The sequence below is a fragment of the Gorilla gorilla genome, chromosome 7 (assembly GCF_029281585.2).
Source record: "Gorilla gorilla gorilla isolate KB3781 chromosome 7, NHGRI_mGorGor1-v2.1_pri, whole genome shotgun sequence".
NCBI lineage: Eukaryota > Metazoa > Chordata > Mammalia > Primates > Hominidae > Gorilla > Gorilla gorilla.
This window is the reverse complement of record NC_073231.2, coordinates 85,736,065-85,753,326: the sequence shown is the minus strand read 5'-3', so window position 1 is coordinate 85,753,326 and position 17,262 is coordinate 85,736,065. Positions and strand designations below refer to the sequence as shown.

The 17,262-nt window shown below is 38.5% G+C and overlaps 1 protein-coding gene and 1 long non-coding RNA gene across 10 annotated transcripts in view; one reads left to right on the top strand and one right to left on the bottom strand.

The window, feature by feature from the left end:
• Window positions 1-17,262, top strand: part of UNC5D (unc-5 netrin receptor D) — a 550,673-nt gene that overhangs the window by 423,233 nt on the left and 110,178 nt on the right. For 4 of the 7 annotated variants that reach the window (XM_055349502.2, XM_019032845.4, XM_019032844.4 and 1 more), the window contains 2 exons: window positions 14,353-14,533; window positions 15,390-15,557. In XM_055349502.2, coding sequence (XP_055205477.1) covers window positions 14,353-14,533; window positions 15,390-15,557 — 349 coding nt within the window. The remainder of the gene's footprint in view (window positions 1-14,352; window positions 14,534-15,389; window positions 15,558-17,262) is intronic. The other 3 variants (XM_055349504.2, XM_055349503.2, XM_019032846.4) reach the window with 1 other exon arrangement.
• LOC134759102 (uncharacterized) overlaps window positions 2,930-17,262 on the bottom strand; it is a 37,526-nt gene continuing 23,193 nt past the window's right edge. Inside the window, exons 4-6 of one of the 3 annotated variants that reach the window (XR_010135004.1) lie at window positions 13,484-13,586; window positions 10,652-10,772; window positions 2,930-3,936 (exon numbers count right to left, since the gene is read on the bottom strand). This is a non-coding gene — a long non-coding RNA (uncharacterized lncRNA). Of the gene's footprint in view, window positions 3,937-9,916; window positions 10,773-13,483; window positions 13,617-17,262 lie in introns of those variants that run through there. The other 2 variants (XR_010135002.1, XR_010135003.1) reach the window with 2 other exon arrangements.

Genomic DNA, 17,262 nt, shown 5'->3' with positions numbered 1-17,262 from the left:
AATGAATTATTCACATCCTTAGCTTATTTTTCTATGGCCATGTTTAGTTTGATCTTTCTTGTTCTCTCTTTTTCTCTTTCTTCATTTCACTCTATTGATTTTCAGGGTGCTCTTTGTGTATTAGGGACCAAGCCGATAGTCAGTACCTAACAGTGCAGCATGCAATAATGACCTTTTTACCTGGTATTCCTATATCACTTGTCTAAGTCGGAAATATGGGTGCCAAATTTTGATGCCCGTCTCCTTAATAGCAAGTCGGTTGCAAATTTCTATCCATCCTATTTTACCCCCTAATTCCTTTACAAGATTCTTTACAGTATACACATTATAAACCTTCCCTTCAAGCCACTGTAATTTCTCCCTGCCATTGTTACAGTGTCCCAATGACCTCTCTGTTGCCAGCTGTGCCTGCCCCTCCCCATCCCACGTGTTCTATACATTATATCAAAAGTGATCTTTTAAATGTAATATTATTAACACCAGCTCTTTAAATGTTTTCAGTGAATCTCTATTTCTCAGATGATAAGTTTCAAATATTTTAATGTCAAACAGGTAAGGAAATCATCCGTCCCTTATTTATGCAGAAAAAAAAATCCAAGTCCAGTTTGACATGTTGAGCTGAAAGTACCTTTGAGGTACACAAAAGTAGACACTGAGTAGTAAGTCTCTGAGTACCAGAGTCTGTAGCCCAAGAGGGTAAATGAACTGAAGATGTCAATCTGGGAATGTTCAGTGTATGACCATGAATGACATGAGTCTGGATATGATCATGTGGGGAGGTGTTTTGCAGTGAGACGTGGAACAGGGCCTAAACCTGAGACTTGAAGAAATACAACACTGAATGTTTCAATAGAGAAGGAGTGGCCAGTGTGGGAGGAGGAAAGAATATATGGTATTATAAAAACAGGTGAAAGAACAAATTCAAGAATAGCCATCATTACCCTTAACAGTCAAATAAGAATACAGATCAATGTGCACTGGATGTAATAGCTTGAAAATCCTTAATGACCTTAGCAAGAGCCACTTCAGTGATTTGATAGAATGGATATGATGATAAGGGGTAAATATTTGGTAAATAATTCAACATACATTGGCCATGAAGGGAAAAGAGGGATTTTGTTTACCTATTTTTTAAAGATGGCATAATTTTGATTCTACTTTGAAGACACATGTACATGTATGTTTACTGCAGCACTATTGACAAGAGCGAAGACATGGAACCAAACCAAATGCCCAACAGTGATAGACTGCATAAAGAAAATGTGATGCATATATACCATGCAATGCCATGCAGCCATAAAAAGAAATGAGATCATGTCCTTTGCAGGGACATGGATGGAGCTGGAAGACATTATCCTCAGCAAACTAACACAGGAACAGAAAACCAAACACTGCATGTTCTCACTTATAAGTGGGAGTTGAACAATGAGAACACATGGACACAGGGAGGGGATCAACACATACTGGGGCTTGTTGGGGGATGTGAGGGCAAGGGGAGGGAGAGCATTAGGACAAATACCTAATGCATGTGGGCCATAAAACCTTGATGACAGGTTGATAGGTGTAGGAAATCACCATGGCACATGTATACCTATGTGACAAAGCTGCACATTCTGCACATGTATCCTGGAACTTAAAAAGATGGCAGAATTTTGAATATGTTGGCATATTTAAGTTCTTTGATGTTCAGTTATTTTTAGATGATAAAAACATAGTTAACCATGTCTAACTCACGAAGTGGTTCAAGATGAGAAATAACCTAGAATATTATCTGACACATCTAATACATATTGGACCATCAATATGTATAAAATGTGAGTCTCCCTTCTGTCCCTTTTCTTCTCCTCCCCTTTTCCTTGCCCCACCTCCACTAAGTCGGCCATCCTTCATAATAGTAAAACCATTGTGCTTAGTTACAATGGAAATGCGTTTTTGTCTGTCTTATTAATCCGTGATCTCTTGAGTGTCTCTCTTATATTTGTTTCCTTAATTGCTAGGCATATTCTAATATAAATGTATAATCTCAGCTCATTAAATGGAATTGCATTTTCAGCTCTACAGTTTGGATACCAAATCTGTTGACTCCTTTTCAAAATATGTTGACTTGACTTTGTTCTTTCCAGGTTGGCAATGGTTAACAAAGCAACAGGTTACATTTATAATGGGAAGCCAAATGAAAACAAACAATATGAACAGCAGCATGTCTACCTTTGTATTGTAATAAAACAGCAGTTGATTTCTGCATAAAGAACTTTTGTTTGGAGCAGGTAATGACAAGTTTAGTCACAGCTTTATTCTTAATTAGTATTTTGGAGAGAGCACAAGAGGCGATGTGAATTCCTGTCTAAAATTTAAAAGCACTATCTGAACCACTGATCTAGATAAATAATCCATACAAGACTTTAGAGTTTGAATTTGGTTGTTTTGCAGTTGTTTTATTATATTAAGCATGATTTTCAAAATGTTTTTCTTCCTTCATGGTGACTTTGTGTCTGTCAGCTGAGGGGAAACTTGGATAGAGTGTCTAGTAATCAAAGGAATGGAAGATGAATAAGTGTAGAGTCTTTTTGGTTTTTTTTTCAGGACGATTAACTCAATGGCATCTACCTGGAATACAGATGCACTTTGCTGTTTTCATTTTGACAATGCTGTAAGCTGGTCTCCGATAATGACCTTCTATAATTGGAACAAATTTATAATTTATGCTAATTCATTCTTAGTCACCCAATAGATGGAATCCGAGCTCATCCATATGTGTCCCTGCATTTCCTTTGGAGATCATTACATTATTAGCCTTTTACTCACTGACAGAAATATTTTTATTCTTTATAGACTTGATTTTTCCAGTGGTACATGTCCATGTATGTATGATACGTTTCTGTGTATCATTAATTGTATGTAACTCAGGCATCAGCTTTTAACACCCATTTATGTATGAACATTTGGAATCTTTAATGGTTTTGTAAGATGTTTTCTCAGCACTTGAAGATATATTACATGGTAACAGGAACAAGAAATGAAAAAATTAATATTCTCACATCACCACTTTAAAACATTATTTACATACCTCAGATAATGGAGGGAGGGGGTAAATGTGAATGCAGAAGCAGTTTTCAGTGCCTCTAAAAGCCAGCTCCTTATAATCTATCTTAGAGAGGTCTGCCCAGCCAAAAATAATCCTTTAAGATGAAAGGGCACATCACACTATGTTTTAGAGCACTCTGGATATCAAGCTTTGGCAGCAGCTTCTAGGTGATGCTTCACTAGAGATTCAAAAGCAGATTGTTTCCCTCTTTGCAGATGGGAAAAAGCAAAAGTAGAAGTAACAAAGAGCAAGATCTGTCCCACTATGGAAAACACAGCTGAAAAGCAAATGGCAGCATGTAACCTCCCTTACAAGCTGTCTTTTGATTACATCTCTCTCCCCATCCTTATATTTATGTTTCTTCTGTTTAATGTTCTTTTCCTCTGATCATCATTCTGCAAACTCTTTACATTAAACATGTTTCATTCTTCACTCATGACAGTGTTACAGTTTCAGTAAACAGTGGATGAGGATGTTCGCTTTCCCAGAGACCATTTACTTGTCATAATGAATTTAAAAAAAAATAGTATGAGACTGCACCTGACTTTCACAACTGAAGCGGGGAAAGTAAAGGACAACACTATCTGACAAGAGACACACAATGTCAGAACATAAAATTCTGTGATCAGTATTCAGGCTTCTGCAGAGGGACGGATGTCTGTCATTTCATTCAGCATCAGTGAGTGTGATTCTGTCTGTGATCATGAGGTTTTCTATCATTTGCTTGGTTCTGCTGCAATGGCTTCACAATTAAGCTGAATTTCTGCTTCCTTTTGTGATGCATAATCAGATAAGTGGAGCTAAATTGAAGAAACTGCAGTGTAGGTGGCTTTAAAATCAATCTGTAGAGCCTGGAAAGAAAAGCAAGACAAAAGGGGAAACATGATAGTACTGTTATAAATAACTTGAAAGAAATATTATCAAGGAGAGAGGAGAGGACAGGTGACATCTAATCTGAAAGTGGTGAAGCAAGTAATGGCCTGAACTAACATTAGGCAAGAATATGCCCCATTGTGAGCAGAGAAGCATCACTGTGTAATGGTTCAGTCCCATTGGAGACTTATTAGACAATGCCAAGTCAAATTAGGCAAATATTAAAGAGCAGCCTTTCACATAGTCAGTAAGACGCCTAAGAAAATGGCTAATGCCTTGTGGTAGAAAAAATATATATTTGAGGGCTACTAATTCTAGTTCTACCATTTCCCAAGCATATAGCCTTAGGCAAATCATATAATCGGTAAAATGGGAAGAATAAGATTTTCTTTGCCTATCTTGGGGTTGCTGTGAGGATCAAATAAGATAGTGTATTGAATGACAATATGTTCACTTGTGAGTGTAAAGACAATGGCCAACAGCACTGTGGTTTTCTTTGCCTTTTCCTCATGATCACAAGATGGCTGCCATATTGTTAGAATCACATTGGTGTCCAATACAGTCACAAGAACAGGAATACCAGTCCCTTTTCTCAGAAAAGCAAATGCTTTCCTATAAGTTCTCCAGTTGACTTAGATCCAGTCAGTCTTCTTAAACATTTTAGGACATTAGGATGTATCGCCACAGCAGGACTTCATGGGTACATGCTGCACCCATTTCTACACAGTGCCAAAAGCAAAATGATACCCCATATAATGTTCAGGGGGCTAGCTTGACTTGGCATGACCTATCCGCGGACAGATACTGAGCTTGAGTAAGTTTTTGATGTCAAAATAATTCAGGTCACATTCTGAACATTTGACAGTAATGATATAACTGGAGTGTGTGCATTCAACTGAGAGCTGTCCTTTAAATCACACACCTGGGAGACAATACCCTTACTCTAACAATGTTGCCATTCCCAAGAAAATTGTTTGCAATTCTTCCTTAGGAGTGATCATAAAAACCTAAAATACATTTTTGAAATTTTCTTTAATGGTGACAAGTTTCTGTATTTCAATGTAATTTTGCAAAGAGCCAACAGTCATTCCAACCAAATCTAGCAAATGATAGGATAACTGAGCTTAGTGGATAAAAGCAAGACTTAAATTTGGAATCAAATTATGTCTATATATGTTTATGTGTATATATGTGTGTGAGTGTGTTTGTGTATGTGTGTGTATCTATGGTTTAGGCAAGGTACTTAACATCTGTGTTTCTTTGTCTATAAAATGGGGGTGATAAAAATGTTATTTACCTCCTAGAGATGCTTTAAGGATTAAATTAACTAACACATGTATAGTGCCTAAAAGAGTATTTGGCACATGGTAAGTGTTCATGAAATGCTAGATATCATTATTAGGCTGGGAAATAATCCATTTGATCAAAACTCACACTATAACCTAAAGCGAATGAGAAATGTATGGGTTAGACCAGAGTCCTGGCATGTGCGAGTCTAAAGGCTTCCTCGTGCTTCCGGGAATCCCATCTTCACCTCTGCCTGGTGCAGGCTGTCCCTGCCTCATGTCCTTGGGTGCTGTCTCAGTTCAGCTGCTCAGCAGCTGGAATGCAGACCTCATCCTTCTCCCCATTTTCTCACAAAAGCACAATCAATCAATCAGTCTTGCTTTTTGTAAGATGCTGACTTTACAAAAGCTTTTAGTTTATGCAGGGAGTGATCATGTTGTGAACTTCTGTGGCCTTCCAGCTTTTCCCTGGCTCTACCGCTTATACATCTCTAATAGACCTGTCTCTCTACCCTGTCCCACTAGATATGGTTGTCTTCCCAAGACGTTTTTTACTATAGTGTGAAAAAAATATTTATTACTCTAATATAATTCATAAATCTTAAGTGAATATGTGAAATTCAGTATGAAAAATGTGTAGCCATTATGAAATATTAGTGGCTCCCAGAATATATTGAAGAACAGCTCTCTCAGCAGTCTTACTCTTCTAGGTCATTTCTATGCTCAGCTCTGGGAACTAAAGCAAAGAATAATGGACCCCTCCCTTACCTCTATCTGTAAAATACAGTTTGAAATGTTCTCATATGTGTGCATGTATGTATATTGCACCAACCTCTAAATCTGCATGGACAGCTGCATGGACAGCTAGCATGTGCTAGCTGCATGGCTAGCACATTTATTCACAGGTGCCATTGAACATCCTTAGATGGGAGATACTTGAGATATTGTTCATGTTCTTAAGAAGCTTGCCGACAAGTAGAGCAGAAAGAAAATGATCACAGGTAATGAGATGAATTGAGACACTTTAGAAATCATAAAGCTGAGGTTGCATCTATAATATGTATGAACAACTCCATTTGATACTGAGTCTACCAAATCCCAAGAGAGAGGGCTGGAAATGAAGTGTAGGAGCACATGGTCGATGATATCAATTAATGGGCCTGATTTGCATTTTCCGTGGGATATGAGGGTAGATTTTTGGGTTGGTCTAGTCTAGAATTCAAAGGTCAAGGGGCCTGGGGTCCTGCATATGAGGAAAGCTGGATTTTAAAGCAGCTTTCTCCTCTTTCTAATCTTTGGGTTTTGTTTTTTCCATTTCTAAAGGATTAATAACATCACTCTCCTTTTCATTCTTTTATAGAACATTAAGAACAAGAACAGAAGCATGAAAATTCTCACATATTGTCTGGTGGAAATAAACATTTAGGTGTAAGGTTTATGTATATACATACTAGATGTCTTTAAAAAAAGATCAGAGTAAGTGACATATTACGACACATGCAGACATATTCATATGTTAAGCCAGGTCTCAGGTAAGATAATCTCCCACAATGCATCATTCTATTCCCCTCCCAGTGGAGGCTCCCTCTCCAATCTGTTTACATCATGCTGCCTATTGGTGAGAAAACTAGAAGCTCATCAGTTGCATACCTTCTGTCCCCAGCTAACCAGAATGACTGATCAGGAACCTGCTGTCTGGCATGAAATCTAATTGTCTTTGATGTTCTGCTTTTCCAGATTTGTTTATAAACTGGAAAAAAAAATCTACAAATTGCAGACCATCTGTACATAACACTATGCTAATGAATGCTGGCGTTCTGAAAATCCATAAGCTCATTGCCTCTAAGTAACTAGTTTCTTTGCATGTTCTGAACTGGGATTATCTATCTGAACCAAATAAGTAGAAACCAGATAAAGAATTGTTCATCCGAGGGGTGAATGCCTCCAACAACCTTCAGGAATGTTAGGCCTCTCTGTCAGAAAGATGACCTGTTAGCAGGAGGTCGTGTGCATAAGTGATACAAATGTCTGTTAGCCACAAGGTGGTCAATTTATTGATCCCATAATGCTAATTTGAAAATCTGTGTTGCTTTTGTTAAGAGCTTAATTAGGGATTTACAGTGTAGGCAATTTATTGTTAAATAATTTCCGAACTCAGCATACATGCAAACCCTTATCATACCTGCAGAATATTGGATATAGGTTCAAAAGTTGTGTGCTTGCCAGTCATTTCCACGAGAAAGCCATGAGAGTGGGCAGTAGCACATATGCACCATAACATTAATGGATGGTTGAGGAAAATGATTTAGTGAAAGGAAATTAAATCCAGTGTAGGGCACTGAGCTCCTCTTTGTGATAACATTCACCAGGGGTCGGAAGTCTGGTGTATTGTGGTTTTTGTGGACGAGGGGGGCAGATCTACATCTCGCTCATGAATATGGTTTTTTTTTTTTGGTCCTCATAATACATTTTGTAATATACGGGCCATCATATAAGAATCAAAAAATATTACATTGAAATAAACATATCTGGCTTTTCATGAAAAATATAAGATCTGACCACACTGTGCCTGTGTTCTCTCATGGTAATGATAGTGTGACCCTAACTAGTGGCTACACATTTACACAGGTCTTGCAGTCTACGTTTTGCCACGGTCATCACTTTCCTATAATTTCTGATGCTAAAGCTAAATACTCTGTAAATTAAAGACCACCATGACACATGAAAAGCAAAAGAGATTATTAAGCAAAAATGAGTTTACTGTCACTTTTCATTGCACTATCATTTTTTAAAAATACCCATGCCTCGTCTAAAAAGACAGAAAATGCCACATTTTTTAAGAAAAATGAGTGTGAGCTCATTCCTCTGTGGAAACGAAGAACAGTCCCTTGTCTTTAATATGCAAGCAGTGCACGTGGAGGTCTCGTACCCAGCACTACTTCACTAATTTATGTCACCTCCCTGGCCCCCAGGAACATTGGAGTTCGCAACTGCTAGTGTAGATAATTTTTTTTTCCTATTTTATTTATTAAACTGTTCTACATTAGGAGCACTTAGCTCATCAAAAATGTTTTAAAGTTTCTCTAAGTGACAAAAGCATAAATCCAAGCACAATTTTTCACTTTTATAAGCCCAGAAAATACCAAACTGATTTCCTCATAAAGATCCTGCCATCAGTTAAATGGATAAACTATTAGGTTATGAATAAAAAAACAGTTCCACAGTTAAGTGTCTACTACTATGTTGATTGTTTATAGACATAATTGGATTGAAGGACCCCAGTCATAACACCATAAATATCAAGTATACCAGCATATATATATATGCTGATATGCTGGGGTCTGTATATATGTAAAAAGTTATTTGATGCTTGTCATTTCCATGAGAAAGCCATGAGAGTAGGTTTTTATAGGGTGTGTGAGTGTCTGTGTGTGGGTGTGTGTGTATGTATATGTGTATATATGTGTGTATGTGTATATATATATATATGTGTGTGTGTGTCTGTGTGTGTGTATATAGATAGATACACACACCTAGGACACCTTATTTACCTTATCAATAGTTTTCAAACTATAATTTTGGAAGTCCTAGAAGCAGACCATAGTATATGTCTATAGTGCCTATGAGTGATTGGGGGTAGACCGTACAGCAGGGCCAGCTCGTATGATAGCACAAGTTGTGCACCAAGCATCTCGAGCATACATCATTTACATTGACAAGGGAGGATGTGAATCATCTCTTCTGGAGTTGTGCAGTGGACCTGGCATGACCAAGTTTATGCATCTTAGGGTCCCTCACATCTGCAGTTCAGATACCTCACTTCTGCATCAGTCATAATACCTTCCCTTTTTTAATCCTCTTTCATTTTGGGTTTCAGATAAGCTTTGAATTGAAGAAACACTCTGCAGCTAAATATAAATTTGAAAATCACTGTGCTACTTGATAAATAAAAGAGATTTTTTTAAGCTAAAGTAATTTGTTTTTAGATTATGAAAGATTTTACCTTGAATTTGCCATAATTAACTATCAGAAAAAAAGAATAATTACCCCAGTTAAGACTTCTATAAACACTGCATTCTCTTCCAATGTTTACGTTAAGCATACATATGTTTATTATTGTTTTTGTTTCATAAATTTATGATAACACTAACCATAATTTTATATATTTACTCTTTCATGTATTATGACCACTTTTTTATGTTTTTACTAGTTGAAACCAGAACATTTAATGTCTACACAATACTAAATCAATTGCTGAGTCCCAATTTATTTTTTAAAAGCTTCATTATTTGTCATGTAGCTTTGGCATGCTTTTTCTCTTTCCTCCTTGCATCCTTTCTTTTTTCTTCTTTTTTGTTCTTTTCTCTCTCTTTTTTCTCTTTATTTCTTTCTCTCTTTCCTCTATCAAAAATAGTTTATTGTTGTTAAACTCGCACCCTTAATATTTTCTTTTGGTAAATTCATAAGCCCATAATGACAAGTACAAATGATATCTTTAAGACTATCAAATAGAACCGGGCACTGTGATTCATGCCAGTAATCCCAGCACTTTAAGAGGCCAAGGTGGATTGCTTGAGCCCAGGAGTTCAAGACCAGCCTGAGAAACATAGTGAAACCCTGTCCCTACAAAAAATAAAAATAAAAATAAAAATAACCCAGTGTGGTGACATACCTGTAGTCCCAGCTAGTCAGGAGGCTGAGGTGGGAGGATTGCTTGAGCCTGGAAGGTCAAGGTTGTAGTGAGCTATGATCACACTACTGTGTTCCAGCAGTAGTCTTTTGAGACATTGTCTCAAAAAATAAAAAGGAAAAAAGACTAGTAAACAGAGGTAAGCATTAGGAAGAAAAAGCAGGAAGGGGTGGGGTTTACTATTTTTGAAAGGGTTGTTAAGTAAGGCCTCTGTGAAGAAATAACATTTGACCTGAGATTTAAATGCAAAGTGGGAATGAGCCATGGTACCACCTATGGGAAAGTTCTTCAGGGCAGAGGAATCAGTAGATATGAAGGCTCTGAGGTTGGAGCTTGCTTTGAACTTTAGAAAGTTCAAAGGGCATGAAGGAGTACAGCATGGCTAAAGTGGAGTGAGCTTGAGGCTCTGAGGTGGATAACTCACAGAGGGTGCTAGAACCCCCATAAGGATTTTGTTAGCCTAGAGGTTTCATTCTAAGTAAGATTCAAAGCCACTGAATGATCTCAAGCTAGAAAGTGGTGTGGTCTCATTCCTTTGTAGAAAATCAACTGTAGAGGTCAGAATAGAAGCCACAGACAGACCAGTTGGTGAAGAAACCACTGCCAAAGTCCCAGAAAGAAGATCATGGTAGGACAGTGTCTTAGTTTATTTCTTGTTGCTCATAACAAAATACCTGAAACTGGGTAATTTTCAAGGGAAAGAAATTTATTTCTTACCGTTCTGGAGGCTGAGAAATCCAAGGTCGAGGAGCTATGTCTGGTGAGAGCCTTCTTGCTGGTGGGGACTCTCTGCAGAGTCCAGAGGTGGCACAGGACATGGCATCACATGGCAATGGGGCTGAGCAGGCAAATATTCGAGGTCAGATCTCTCATCTTGTTGTGAAGCCACCAGTTTCCCTTCTATGATAACCCATTAACTCATTAATCCATTCTTTCATTCACTCATGAGGGGAGAGTCCTCATGATCTGATCTCCTCTGTAAGACCCAACCTTTCAATCCTGTCACAATGGATGTTAAATGTCAACATGAATTTTGGAGGGGACAAATATTCAATCCATAGCATGGTGTCAAACAGTAGGTGAAATGTTCTCTGGTCTGCACTCTCAATAAAAAACAAACAAATCACTAAAATAAAAACTCCATGTGTGTTTGAGAGAAAGATTTTAATCTTGGCTATTTTGGTAGGAAACATATTGCTCTAACTTCTAACTTATTAATTTTAGACTTTATTCTTAGTGCTACATAATATTTATCCAATTGTTTAGTTGTCATGTGTTTTGTGGATTTTTTTTTTATTTCATGTACTATGTACTCATCTTTATGCCAGATTTACTGGAATGGGTTTTTATCATCAACTTAAATGAAAGTTTTAGCGTTCATATTATTTTTACTTAAACCATTCATATTATTAACCTTATATCTATCAAATTTATGGCAAATATTTTCCTAGTTTGTTGGCCTCGTTCTTTTGTGCATGATTTTATTTTTCTTTAAGTTTTCAATTTGAAGCCGAGTTTCTACCTGACGGTTGTAACTTTAATTTTCCTCTGAGCCAAGATTCCTTTAGGGCAGCTTTTCTTGATTTCCAGGTGCTAAGACTCCTTTAGTTTCAGTCTTCAGGAGCACTGCCCACAGGGCTATCTACTTGGTATGAATAATTTATTTATGGGTCAGTGCCAGACTTTCTCTACTTCCTGACGAACTGTTTGAGGAGAAGCATGAAAGAAGAGGACAGCTGAGCGGGGAACATAGGAGAAGTGCTTGCTAGATGCTACAAATAGCAAGTGTAAGAAATTAATCAGAAAGCAGGCAATTTACCCCTGAATTTCTGACCTAGGAGGAGAGTGGAGGTGGAGCAAAAAAGTTCCCAGACCTGCTTTCAGCTGACCAATTTCTTCCTTGCAGTGATATAGGAGTGATGGGAATTTAAAAGACCTAATTCTATTGACTTTACAGTAAGTGTTACACCTTAACATTAACTGTAGAGGCAAGAATAGAAGCCACAGACAGACCAGTTAGTTAAGAAGCCACTGCAAAAATCCCAGAAAGAAGATCATGGCAGGGCAGGGTCTTAGTCCATTTCTTGTTGCTCATAACAAAATACCCAAGACTGGGTAATTTTCAAGGTAAAGGAATTTATTTATTATAGTCATTGTCTTGAGACAATGTGACTCTCAACTCTTATATTTTGGTGAGAATGTGGATTTACTTATATTTCTATTTTACCCATTCATTGTAAGATCCAGTGAAAGAAGAGATCATCTTGGTTTTGTTCACCTGGTTTTACCCAGCTCTCAGTACCATCTCTGATACTCAACAGATGTTTAGGTATTTGTCAAATGAACAAATGGATGGCTCTGAAATATGCAATGGTAGTAGTGAATGGAAGACATTGTGTCACAGGCTGGTAGTCAGATGTATTATAAAATTGGTTCCATTGCCCTACTTTGTTAAACAGAGCAGCGCTTTTTGGCTCTGATCATTGTTAGTACCTACACTTCCAGGCTGGTGCCATCAGGAACCCCGGGATTTGGTAGCGAGATTTGCTTTTTTACTTCATTGTTTGGTACCACTCGGCTCTGACAGCTTTATTTTACATTTTACTGTAGTTCTCAGATCTCTTCCTTGTGCTAGTTGGTATCATTTTCTTTCAAATTAACCTCTTCTAAAGTAAGTTTTGGATGGTGATGATTTGGGATATTTAAGCTCTCATTCATGCGGTGGTACTTGGGGTAAGTATGGAAGGATCCTAATATGTTTTCCCCTGGTAAATAAATCCCTTTTCACAAAGACAAACAAATCATTATTAAACCAAATAATTATAGAAGAGACGACACTTTTTTTGGGGGGGGGGGGACGGAGTCTCACTCTGTCGCCCAGGCTGGAGTGCAGTGGCGCAATCTCAGCTCACTGCAACCTCTGCCTCCCTGGTTCAAGCGATTCTCCTGCCTCAGCCTCCTGAGTATCTGGGATTACAGGCACGTGCCACCACACCCGGCTAATTTTGGTAATTTTAGTAGAGACAGGGTTTCACCATGTCGGTCAGGCTGGTTTCCAATTCCTGACCTCGCGATCTGCCCGCCTTGGCCTCTCAACGTGCTGGGATTACAGGCGTGAGCCACCGCACCTGGCCCAGATGACACGTTTTATTGGTGATAAATTAGAATTCTTTAGACTTAAGCAATGAAATGAAGTATCTTATTCTAAAACCAGCTTTCAGTGAGCTGTGATTGTGGTGAGCAGAGTATGATGAAATGCCCCTGATGTGTATGCTCCTGTGTGACTTCTCTTTGATGTCATCATGGCCATTGCTTTCTGTGATAAGTTTCAGTTTTTATGTGTCCATTAAATTACTGTGTTTTACCTATGCTGATAACTAGAGCTGAATGGTTGTTGTCAAACAAGAGATGTGTCTAGTGCTACCAAGAGGCACTAGAGAGTAGAGATGTTGCTTAGACATGGAAGCAGAGAGTGAATAAGGAAATAACACAGATCAGAGGAAACTGGCATGTGATGAAATAGAGGTGCTCAGGGTGGTATATCTCTACCTGAAGTCGATTGAGGATCCACGGAGTAGAGGGCTTCCATCTGCGTCTTCCTTTTGTGTTCAAGGAAAGAGAAGTTTGGACCAAGGATAGGACCAAGATAAAACTGGGAAGAAGAAAATAGGTTCTTCAGCATCTAGGAGAAAACACATCCGAAATGGGAGTAGCCTGTGCTCAGAGGATGGGGAAGGTGGGCTTCTCCAGAAGAAGGGCTGGGCCTCAACTGTGTCAGCTACCTAACCCAAGGCCTAAATGTCTCTTCGATCACTGGAGGAGTAACGTAAATGATCACCAAAGAAACTTATCTCAAAATCTACAGAACACTGAGCTTTACATTTAATTTATCTGCTTATGATTGCACAAATCTGTATTACTTTAGCCTTGGTACAATCTCAAACCTTTATCAAAACTTGTTTAAATTCAGGCATCTTGACTTAAAACCTTGTCTAATAATATAATATCCTCTCACACAAAATACAAGCTCTACATTTATATGTTAATTTTCTGAGCTCCACTTTGGACCAATTATTGAAATATCATCATCATCATGAACGTTGTAATGAAATGAAATGGCCTAATTGCAGTCACCTCTTTTCTCTCCTCCACTGCATTTTTAGAAAATGGGTCAAAGTCAATGTAGGATATTTGTGTTCTTTTCCTGCTCCCAACTTATTAGCTTGAGTATCCATTTCCTGAATATAACCAAATTTACCAAATAAAAGGGACAGGATATGGAATAAAGAAACCAATCATTGCTGTTGCTCTATATTTTAGATACATCTCTCTCCCACACCCAAATCTGCTCACTTTTCAATTCCAGAAAAGAGTTCTGATTTTTTTAGTGACTTGTAAACATTCCTTTCTTCCTGTAGGTGGAATGGCTGAAAAATGAAGAGCCCATTGACTCTGAACAAGACGAGAACATTGACACCAGGGCTGACCATAACCTGATCATCAGGCAGGCACGGCTCTCGGACTCAGGAAATTACACCTGCATGGCAGCCAACATCGTGGCTAAGAGGAGAAGCCTGTCGGCCACTGTTGTGGTCTATGGTAAGACCATTCCAAAGGCCAGGAATGGATAGGGAGGGCAGAAAGAGGTAGAGGGATGTGTGTTTTATTAAAACTTTCAATGTCGAGAGCTGCAAAGACCTTGGGGTTCATTCACAGCAGTGCTCTGTCCTGCCTCCCTTGTCTGGCAGGCGAAAAACATCACTATTTCTATTAATGTGTTTGCTGTTCCTTCCAATATTGCACTTCCATGTGATAGTCAGTGACATTTCCAATCTCTCTTTTAAAAATAATAAAAAGCTGTTTATTTTCTTCCATTATGTTTATATTTGAAAAGAATTGAGATGGGCAACTTCTGCTTCCCACGCCTCTCAAACCCAACACTCACCCCAGTTTTTCCTAGACCTGCTGTCAGGTAGTCTCTCCCCTGGTATGTGAAATCCTCCAAAAACAAACAATACTATTTGCTGAATATCTCAGGTATTGTATAAAAGAAGTTCCCAGCTATTTAAGTAAAGGCATTCCCTTCCACAATAGAAGAGCCCTGGGATTTATTTTTGAAGCACTTAAAGTCATAGAAATTCAAATGCTGATATTTTCTTCTTATACTCTGGATTTTCAAGTGCTTTAGAGATTTATTGATGAGTTCTTTCTATTTCTTATAATTTCCTTGCAAGGCAAATTCTGTGTCCCTCCTATTTCAGATGAATAGGCTGAGGACTGGATGAGATGACCCCCCTCCACTGTTGTCTCATGATGGAGCAGCCAGTGGGGGCTGCACAGTCTCTCAGTCCCCGGATGCCTGACTCACAGCACCTGGCACAGTGGCTTGCACATAGTAGGCAATCAGTAAAAACCTCTCTCCTTTTTTTCTCCCCTCCCCATTTTTCTCTCTCAGTGAATGGAGGCTGGTCTTCCTGGACAGAGTGGTCAGCCTGCAATGTTCGCTGTGGTAGAGGATGGCAGAAACGTTCCCGGACCTGCACCAACCCAGCTCCTCTCAATGGTGGGGCCTTTTGTGAGGGAATGTCAGTGCAGAAAATAACCTGCACTTCTCTTTGTCCTGGTGAGATATATGCAGATTCCCTTTTCCCTTCTGATCCACCAACACTATTAAGCTGGTGTGAAGCAATCAATGTTACCTTCTTTTCCAAAGTTACCCTCTCCCAAGTTCTTAGAATAGAACATTTATCCAAGGTGCTAATGTAGAGCTCATTGTCATGGCAGCAACATGGGTGAAATACCACGGTGCAATGTTTTGGGGCATATTTTTTAATACTCAGATGACACTGAACATTCATCGTCAATAAGCCAATTGCTATGAAGTCTTGTTATACTGCCAGCATTTGGTTGGGCTAAGCCATCCCCTTCTCTCCTTGGGTTCTCCCATCTTGTGGCCTTTATTTGTACAATAGTTAGCAGGGATTAGATAAGTTGTCTTAAAGCACAAAAGAATGGGTACCAAATGTTTGACTCTTTATCATTAGTTATCAATCAAATAACTTTATCAGTTCTAGCTTTGTATTTATTTATAAGACAATTGATAGAGACTGTATACTGTCACAGCAGTCTATATTTTACATTTGGTCTATGCTTGCCTTTCTTTCTGTAAAAAGAGATACTTCATTTACCAAGTATGGCTTTCATAAATTCCTTTGTCTCTTACTGGCTGTAACCCAATTTATACAACGATAAATAGATGAGATGGAAGATGACTTTCTTCATGAAATGCATATCCTCCCACTGAGAAATAAATTGACCCTGGGTCTCACATGCACTACAGAACATTAACTCCAAGGACACTGGACTAGAGTCTCATGTCTTTATAATAAAATTGCAAATTTAGTTGCAATCGAAGTTAAGGTGGGGCTCTTCCCAGCAGCATATTCTTGGAGTTTCATTTTGGACTTATGTTCAATAAGCATTTATTGAGTGCTTACTATGTGCCAGGTACTGTGCAGGATGCTTTTACATACATAATGTCGTTTACTCCTGTGTTGTGAGTTTTATTATCCCCAGTTGGCAGACATGGTAAAGTGAGGCTAAGTAACTCGCCCAGGGTTGCTCAGCGGATAAGTTGGCAGATCCAAGACAAGGACTCAGACATTTTGCTTCAAGTTCAGTATTTTGTTATAGTACCCTATTCTTGACTAATTGCTTTAGATTTAAAATTGCAGTATCTTAAATAACCCACATAAGCATGGTTGAACTATTTATTCCTAGGAGGTAAAGGGCAATTGCCTCAGACATCTGCCATGATCTCTAGGGTTGCTTTTTAGTGGAATTAAGTTCAGTTTGTTCATTTCTGCATACAGCAGCAGTCCATGACCCAAGAAATTCTATTTATATAAGTCCTGGTGTCTTGGGGTTTGACTGCCCTGTTTTAGTTTAATACTATCAATATATTTGGGTTTAACTTTATATTGTTTAGGGGCTTCTAGGGCTTAAAGATAGTTCATTATACTCTGTTCTAAACTGTCAACCACTAAGAAAGTGGCTGATTGTCAGTGGTTACTGCACACGGTTTATCTGTCCACCTAAGATGCACTTGGGCATGAAAGACTGGGAAAGAATGGGTCATGACAAATTTTTAGCTGACCCAGTGGTGCTGGAAATATGAATGCTTGCCTCAATTTGGTAATTGGTCTCATCCTGAAATAGCAAGAGTATTATACCACTGCTTTTGTAAGCCTGTCTCTTCAGGAAAGAAACCATGGAGAGAAGATAAGTGGATATGTTCTTTTGTTTCTGTTTGGTGGTTATTTCCTTAA